Source organism: Microtus oregoni, unplaced genomic scaffold, assembly GCF_018167655.1.
Source record: "Microtus oregoni isolate MIOR12 unplaced genomic scaffold, Mior012 000025F_ref0000491, whole genome shotgun sequence".
NCBI classification, from domain to species: domain Eukaryota; kingdom Metazoa; phylum Chordata; class Mammalia; order Rodentia; family Cricetidae; genus Microtus; species Microtus oregoni.
In genome coordinates, this window is record NW_024543084.1 from 5,867,271 (window position 1) to 5,876,250 (window position 8,980).

General features: G+C 31.2%; 1 protein-coding gene across 1 annotated transcript in view; it reads left to right on the forward strand.

Moving 5' to 3' along the window:
* Lrp1b (LDL receptor related protein 1B) overlaps window positions 1-8,674 on the forward strand; it is a 1,777,071-nt gene extending 1,768,397 nt beyond the window's left edge. The window contains exons 88-91 of the mRNA XM_041674488.1: window positions 2,108-2,198; window positions 3,023-3,167; window positions 5,446-5,544; window positions 6,869-8,674. Coding sequence (XP_041530422.1) covers window positions 2,108-2,198; window positions 3,023-3,167; window positions 5,446-5,544; window positions 6,869-7,009 — 476 coding nt within the window. The 3' untranslated portion in view covers window positions 7,010-8,674. The remainder of the gene's footprint in view (window positions 1-2,107; window positions 2,199-3,022; window positions 3,168-5,445; window positions 5,545-6,868) is intronic.
* The last annotated feature ends 306 nt before the right edge of the window (window positions 8,675-8,980 follow it).

Genomic DNA, 8,980 nt, shown 5'->3' on the forward strand with positions numbered 1-8,980 from the left:
TCTGTAATATATAGGAATTGCAACTACCATCTGTGGTGGGAAAATTAAAAGAAAAGAGATGCTTAGTTTTCTTACATATATAACTAATATCTCTAACTTCTGTAATGACTAAAACTAGAGAGAACAGTTAAATATATAAATTTGTAAATAGTTTACAGTTATACCGAGAAGGAAAAAATACTGTATACTTTCTATCTAGTATTGGTTTGTTTACACATTTAGTGATATTCTAAGGCTTAACAGGAAAAGAATGTATAACAAAGTGAAGATATTTGTCAAATTAAGTTCAGCCATTTAAGACCATATACTAATAGGAAATAAACTTGTTTCTTGGTATTTAAAATTTCCAAAAATAATGGTAATTAAATCAAAGCTGCCTGATGTTCTGTCTTCATTAATTACTGAGATTTTGCTTACAACCAAAATGTTCACTCCTGAAACAAAGTGAAAATAAAATATTGAGCTCACTAAGTCATACACTCAAAATAACATGAAAGAGCAAAATAAGTTTTATATTTAAGTGAATAAAAATGCAAGTCTATATATATATATATATATATATATATATATATATATATGCACATGAATCTGTTAATACATATTTCCCCAGGTTACAAGCAGTGATGCTGACATACATTAATATTTTTAATGAACATTTTTAGATATTTTGGTAATTGATCTCCAGGAGTCTATCTTACTTATGTATCATCTACATGTAACTATTGAAGCATCAATCACTCTGATAAAGTCTCTGCACACTGTGCATAATGTGATGGTCAATATTATCAGTATTTTATGTGCACATGCATATGCAGAGGAAATTTTATATGTTTGATGAGTTTTGATATTCTATTCACAAATATCTGGAGATTTAAATTTTGGTTAAAAGTTAAATTATATTATTTCTAGGTCACTTGTTAGGTAAGCTATTTTGTTGAATGTCTATGGCAAGCCTGCTTTCACTTGTGCCGACAGTTAGCCTAGGAAAAAACTTATATTGGCTGCCCAAGAGTGCTACGGAACCCCCCTGCTATAAAACGGCCTTTTCATTCAACTGTTTCCTGCCATTCATGGTATAGAATCCTGGCATTCCACCCTAGGGTTACATTGCCAGCAAAGTGTATCGATTCTAGAAGTGTCTGCGTCTAATAAAAATCACTGTTGTACCACATTTATAGAAACAATGTTTCTATAAATTTTATTTTTCCTATGACCAGATGTACAAAGATTAAAAATAACATTTTAAGATAATTTTTAAAAATTGTAAGCTCTAAGATAATTTCCATGAACATAAAAACGAAAAGCAGATGTTTTTGAACATAAATTGAAGCTTCAAAAATATTTTCCTGAAAGTGTTCTGCAATAAGGATTGGAGAAAGAGAATAGCAAGTTAACAGCTATTTGATTTTTCTAAAAAATTTTAGAATGTATTCAACTTATTTTATATGTATAAATGTTTATCTACATATATGTATACGTACATATACTTTGGCTGTGCCTGGACGTTGAATTCAGAAATGGGTATCAGAGCTTTGATTGTTTTTCTTGTTACTCATTCAATTGCAAGAGCATAAGTCAGAGTCCAGGTAACCTTCTCAAGTTCTCTCTCCATAGAAATTCATGAAATGACTCTTGCGTGCATGCTTACTGAAGTCAAACTATTATGTTGCACTTTTCCATGCCATTTGATCTGTCACAGACAGTATGGGCAATTATAACTGTAGTTTATAGAACAATAACTTAGTTTGGGAGATTTTGGTAGATGAAATTTAAAGTAAATATATTCAGACATCATTGACGTACCTTGTGTATTTACATCATAGCACGTTCATAAATTTGATGTAACTGAAAATCATGAAGTTATTATCTCGGAATTTCTGGTCTTTAAATGCAATATGTAACCAAAAGATATCTGACCCAACATCCCAACAGACTCTTTGGTAGGATGACTTTGGTAAAGGAGTTATGATCTCGGAATACAAACATTTGTTCTGTGATTTATCTTTATTCACATTAGTGGTCAAATTATTTAGTGTGGCAGTTTAGTTATATTAACCTTTAAAACATTTTCTTTATGTGTTTTTCTATGGATCAATTTATTTTCCAGGGAGCATCGCTATCATTGTGCCTCTTGTCCTCTTGGTGACCTTGATAACCACTCTAGTGATTGGCTTAGTACTTTGTAAGAGAAAAAGAAGGTAAGATGCCATGTTCTGGATTTACCTGCAGTGACTGGGCCATATGAAAGTGACAGAAATGTTATGTTTTATTCTAAAGAAAACAGAATTAGCTATTCCAATTAAAAACTTATTTCTTATTTATATACCCTTATTTCACTTAAAACTATAATTTACACAAATATTTCTTCATATTATGTAGATAGAATCACACCGTGTTCGTATAATCTAAAGAAACCAACAATGGCATATACTTGATAATTTCTGTAGAATAAACAATGATATCTAAAGATTATCTTATTTCTTTATTTTATACTACTACTTACTATGCAGGTGAGTCATAAATTACATCTTAAACGTGCATTTATTTACTTTATCTTTCCACAAATATAAATATTTCAGATTATATAATTATAATTGTACAGCAGTTTAGAACATGAAAGTTTGCGAATTAAGATTCCAGCCATTAAGACCAAGGTTATAAACAAGATATTAAAAAGTTTTTATCATAATTTATTAGGGTTAATTTCACACCAAAGAAGACATTTAAAATTTAATTTACAATTGAATTGTGAATTTGCCATTAATATCATTGTGTATTCAGTAGAATTTTACTTCTAATATGATTTTATGCTATTTTAAACAAGATTCACGGAAAATAAATGGTAAAAGTGTAATTCCTCTATGATTTGAAAAATGTCAACTATTAAAATTTTCTCGATTATATTTCATTCAGAATTTATCAGTTGTACTATGTCAACAGATCAGTAAATGCTATAATAGTATAAAATTTAAATTGTGATGTCTGTACAATTGATATTTAAATTTTTGTCCACATACTATAGAACAAAGACAATCAGAAGACAGCCTATCATCAATGGAGGCATAAATGTAGAAATCGGCAATCCGTCATACAATATGTATGAAGTGGATCATGACCACAGCGATGGGAGTCTTTTAGAACCAAGTTTCATGATAGATCCAGTAAAGGTAATATGACTTGAAATCATGAACAGAGAAATACTAATGTTCTTGAAAAACCATTGCAGAGCTCTGATTTTAATCATGCACTTGTGCTATCTAAAATTATAGCACAGGACTTTAAAATATATTGAGTTATTTAGGCTCTTCCAAAAGAGAATACTTGATGAATAACATTCACTAGAACATACTAGTTAAGACTGTGGGGATTAGAAAGAAATTTGTTCACTTAGTTAATAAAGATACAACTTTATTTACTATAGTAACATAAATTGTGTGGGGTTCTAGCAAATATACAGTATAATATAAAACACTGCATACTTTATTTTCAATATGAAGAGTGTTCATTGGATAAGTTTCAAAATAATTATTTTCATCACGATAGTGTTTTGTTGAAAAGTCCAAAAAGCTGTGTCCTCTAATTTCTTTTTGAGACCTTATTTTTCAATTGTTATTCAGCTTCTGAGTTTTTAAAGACACTTATCCAAGCTGTATCTGATAGTATAATCACTTAATTCGCTTAACTGGTTTTCTCCTGTTTCTATACTTCCCTCTCTGGACCTAGAATTGGACTTCTTGAACCTGAAATTAATAATCATATTCTCTAATATAAAAATCACCAATTATGATATGGATTAAATATATAGATGTTAGAATCATTTTCACCATTTTCACTAGGACTAATTTTACTTTCTGTTAATGAGCACTTTTACTTTGGAACTTTTCATGATTTAAATACTGTTAACCTTATTATATTGTCTTGTAATTTACACTGAAAGATCATATACACTTGGCACACCGGGAAATTTATCTTAAATTAAAGCCCTCTTAACAAACAGACTGCTGGCATCCTTTCAGCTGTTGTAAGGAAGAGCAGTGTCCATCACCTACCGTGAACTGATGAGAACTCACTCCTCAGCTTTTCATGAACATCTCAAAGGCCCCTTTGTTATTTTGATTTCTAGCAATTGAATTACTATAATCACTTAAACTTGAGAATACAGCTCATTGAAATATTTCCAACCTCCAGCTTGAAAATAAAACCATATTTCAGGCCTTTCAGATATAATTTGAATGTACTCCTATAATTTCACTGAGCAAACAATAAACATACATTTACCAAGTAACCACTTGAATGACTCAAACTGTATAAAATACAGCTTAACAGTTTATTTCTACCCGGTTAATAAAGTTTTGAATGTAACTATGGATTTTTGCATGAAACATAGCTACAGAACAATGACGTATTAAGAGTTGCAGAAAGTCAGGCCACAGAATTCATAATGACCAAACAAATTGTGCCCCAGTTGTTTGATGTAATCAAATGTAAATTAAGTTTCACATATATTTCTGTGTAATGGTCAATTCAATTATGTTGCATGTGAATACAACTCCTGATTCTTTTATATCTTAAGGTCAAAAGAACTGGTATTTTTAGTAAAACTGATAATGTAGAACTAAGGCTGGAACAATTAGAAACACATGGAGAGGATTATTTGTGGATTTTGCCACAATTCATTTCAACATTGCTTGAGTTTTCTTATTCAAATGTGGGGTTGATTAAAAATGAGTGGTTCTTCATTCAAACTCCAAGTCCTACAATTAAACTCCTTTTTAATTTATGATATGAGACTTTTGTAGAAACGTATTTAAGGGACAGAGTCATTTATGTTTGATTCTTTTCCAAAGACTCTGCTCTTTGTAACACATAATATTCTGTTCAGCAATAACAGTTGATGCTGAAGATTTCTTTTAACTTACACATGCTCCTTTGCATCTCTACTTTTCAAATGTTCATGAATAATATAACTATGAAACAATACATTATGAATATGAGTATTATAATTATGTAGTGCTGTTTTTAGATCCAGTGAAGTATAAAGCAATTGTCAGGCATCTTTTAGTCTTAATAATAGCTTTCTAAAAAAATTTAAATTATATATCAATTTTTATCCTAAAATTTTAAAGTGATGATAAATTGTTGAAGACGATAGCTGAGTCTTAGGAAAGACTACTTTTGATTCCTAAATTTTGAATTTCAAAATCTTTACTGGTGTCATTTCCAGGGATAAACAGAAGTGGATATGGTTCATACAGAACACATGTCAGAAAGCTGGACCTTACTGAGGGTCTACCTTTGAGATAATTATTTCAAGTTGTAGATGCTGACACAAGTCTCCTGATTTTGCCTAGGGTTAAAGAGTATTATCATTTAGCTGCATTTTGTATCGGTGAAAGAAATGTTTCCATAACTTTACATGAGATACAATTTTCTGTTTATGTACAGAGCAGGTACATAGGGGGAGGGCCCAGTGCTTTCAAGCTCCCACACACAGCACCGCCCATCTACCTAAGCTCTGATTTGAAAGGACCACTAACTTCTGGGGTGAGAGAAATAACCCATCTTTTCCTTCTCATGCCATCGCGAACCCCACCATTCACAGAGCTCTGTTTGACTTGGACAGAACTTGCCCTTATAATTTTAATTAACAAGGGTTGGTAAAACAGCATTAAAATCTCAGACTTTTGCAGTGTGTTCTTTCCATATAAGAATGTTTATAAAACTTGTTACCAGTTTATTAAATGGATAGCATTTCCTTTGTGGAAGTTGGAAGGATTTTAAATTGTATGACCAGCCAGACTTAAGAAGAGAAACTTAAACCAAACGAATTTAAATGAATTTGTTTTAGCCATAGATACATAGGTAGATTATAAATATGAAATAACTAAAATATAGTTAAAATGTGTAATCATATTGACAAATTAGGGGCAGTCTAGTTAAATTTATCTTAATTTTTATCATTAGTTACTGGGTTTAGAAAAAATCTTTTCTGTCCACAGTCAAAAGGCTCATTTTAGGTAGAACAATAGATTGTGGAGTTCCACATCCCCCCTCCTCTTCCTCATTATCATCAAATCATTTTCATTCTCAGTGTGTGTAATACAGTATGTCCTCTGCATGCTGTAAAGAGTACATGTTTTCTTGCTGTAACTAAGTTTAAGATATTGTATAAGAAAATAAAGACTCAAACTAAACCAAAACACCAATTAAATTAAAAAGAAAATGGGCATTTTTTTGTGTTAAGTTGCAATTTCCTTAATAGTGAACATTGTATGTCATTTTGAACTGAAAGAACCTGCTTTTGTTAGTCTTAATTTTGCTTTAAAATGCAAATTGCCTCTGAAACCTCAGGGGACTATGAAGTTAAGCGTATTTGGAAGCCTCCAGCGGTATTTCTGATAGCGAGTACATGCAGGTTGGTGGAAACAAAAGTGCTGTCTTTATTTTGGAATTTTAACTTCTCTTCATTTACTTATGTTTAGCTCACATTGAAAAATTAGAAGAGGAATCCAGTTAGATGTTTTTTGCACCTACACTTTCTATGCCACCTGTGGACTTGCACCAGCAGTCAGAGATGGTGACAATGGGGTATAAGACCAAGTATCCTTGAAACATGACAATTAGCTCTAACATTTTGTGGGAAAAGCCATGTTAGTTATAACTTTCACAAGGACGCACTGGCTTTTAGTTTTATAGCGAAGTTTCTGTTTGGCTTCCAAGCTACTTTCAAAATATAGTTCTGTTTCTACATTAAAAGTGACTAAAATATATGGAAACTGATTTGCATATGATCATTAAAAATAGACACCGTGAGAAATAATGTGCTCACAGAGATAGTAAAATTAGACTTATTTTCTTTGTTCTTCAGCCAACAAATTACTCCAACCCAGTGTATGCAAAGTTGTATATGGACGGACAGACTTGTCGAAACTCATTAGGAAGTGTTGATGAACGGAAAGAACTGCTCCCAAAGAAGATTGAAATTGGCATCAGAGAGACAGTGGCATAATGAAGGACACTTTTCTATGATGTATAAATGTATAAAATATAAGGATTACTTTTGTATGTTCCAACAGTATTATAATTGTTTTAGCATCAGCATTATCTCTATATCTTTTTCCTGGTTAATTGTTTTCTGAGTTTTTTGGGTTTTATTTTTTTGCTAATGAATATTGATTCACCATTTTTATGGTATTTTTATGAAAAATAACTGCACTACACTACAACTTACAATAATGCTGCTGATATGACACACCTTTGAATTTGTTAAAATTAAAAAAAAACATATTCCTTTGTAAAGTTAATATGAGCAATCTATTTTATAAGAATTTTTGGTTCTACATAATCAGCAACGTACTCTCCATTTCTTCATTTTATTATCTAAATACTGTAATACAATGCCATTGTATTTTCTCTTGAATTGAAATGACAAACTCTCTTCTTTATGCCTGTGAACATGGATTGAGACTTGGCTGAGAATACATAGCCCTTCCAAGTACAGCATCTCTTGCTTTGAAATTAGTCTTAGAAGACAAATAAACACTGGAAATTTTGAGAACAAAAACTTTAAAAATACATAGTATTAACAATTTGCATGAATACAAATGACTTATTTTCCAAAATTTCAGTATACTCTATGATATACAAAACATATACCCCCTGTAACAATAGTGATATTTAGGTTGATAGAACATATCAAACATAAACAAAACAGGACTAATAGCACTTGCTATGTGATAGGACCTTTCATTCCTCCTTGGTCCTGGGGCACACTGCCAGTCAAGAGCACAGCAGGACATAGGAATGCTTATCTTATGTATCTCTTCCCCAGTATGTTCATGTTGTGGATGGAGATCACTCTTTAACCAAGTTGAACACAAGAAAACCACAAACAAACACACAAACTGATGCAAAATTTCAGTTTTAAAAATACACTGTCTTTGCTAGATCAAAGAGAATTTTCTTTGCATAAAATAATTAGTAAACATTTTCAAGATATAATACAACTAATTGTTCTCCCAATTCTACAAAGATTCGAGGACTATTTGAGGTATGAGAGTAACGTGTTCAGACGCCAGGTGGAGAGTTTTTCTGTGCCATTAGCATTGGTAGATTGTTTTGTCTTTGGTTATACAAAACACGGACCCATTCATTCTGTTCGTTTGTTTTCAAATTTTGATTGTAACAAATATGGTTTATTTAAGTTGTATAAAAAGATAGCATTTTTATACAGATATCTTTAAAGGCACAAAAGATTTATTCATAAGCTGTGGGGGTTTTTGTCCCTCTGATAGACATGACTGACTTTTAGCTGTCATATAATGTATTAATCTAACAGATGAAATATGTTTGTGGTTGCTCTCTATCCCTTTGTACAAGCATTAAAAACTGCTGTTTTATAAGGAAATTTTTGTTGTACTATGTGCATGCTTACTACCTATTTCTAAACTTTGCCATACTGGGGCCTTTATAGAATATTGGTTTATGTAATACTCGTGTGATTTGCTTGAACAATGTTATGCATACCATAAACTTTTTCAGGTTCTTGTTTAAGAACTTTTTTTAAATTGAACAGTATTTTTCATTTTGGTTATAATAGTCATTTTGCCTATGTTTCTACAATGAAGTGTTAAATACTTTATAAAAAATTGTTGACTGACTTATTTAAATGAAATTCTACATATTTAAGTGCTTGTGTTTGGTAGTTTTTAAATTTATAAAAGTCCTTTCACTATATGGTTTAAATTTTCCAAGATTATCTTAGAACACATATTTCCAGAGAAGGAGAAATGTTCATCAGATAACTTCCCTCAGGATACCTGAAAAAGCAGTTTCTACCTCTTCTTTTGAAGTGGAATGGTTTCCTTGCAATTACCTTACACTGACTTCTTGTTCTTATCATAGACTACAAATTATAGCTGAAAGAAATATGATATATTTGTAGTAATGTAGCCGTTATAAGACACCACGTCCTTTCCCT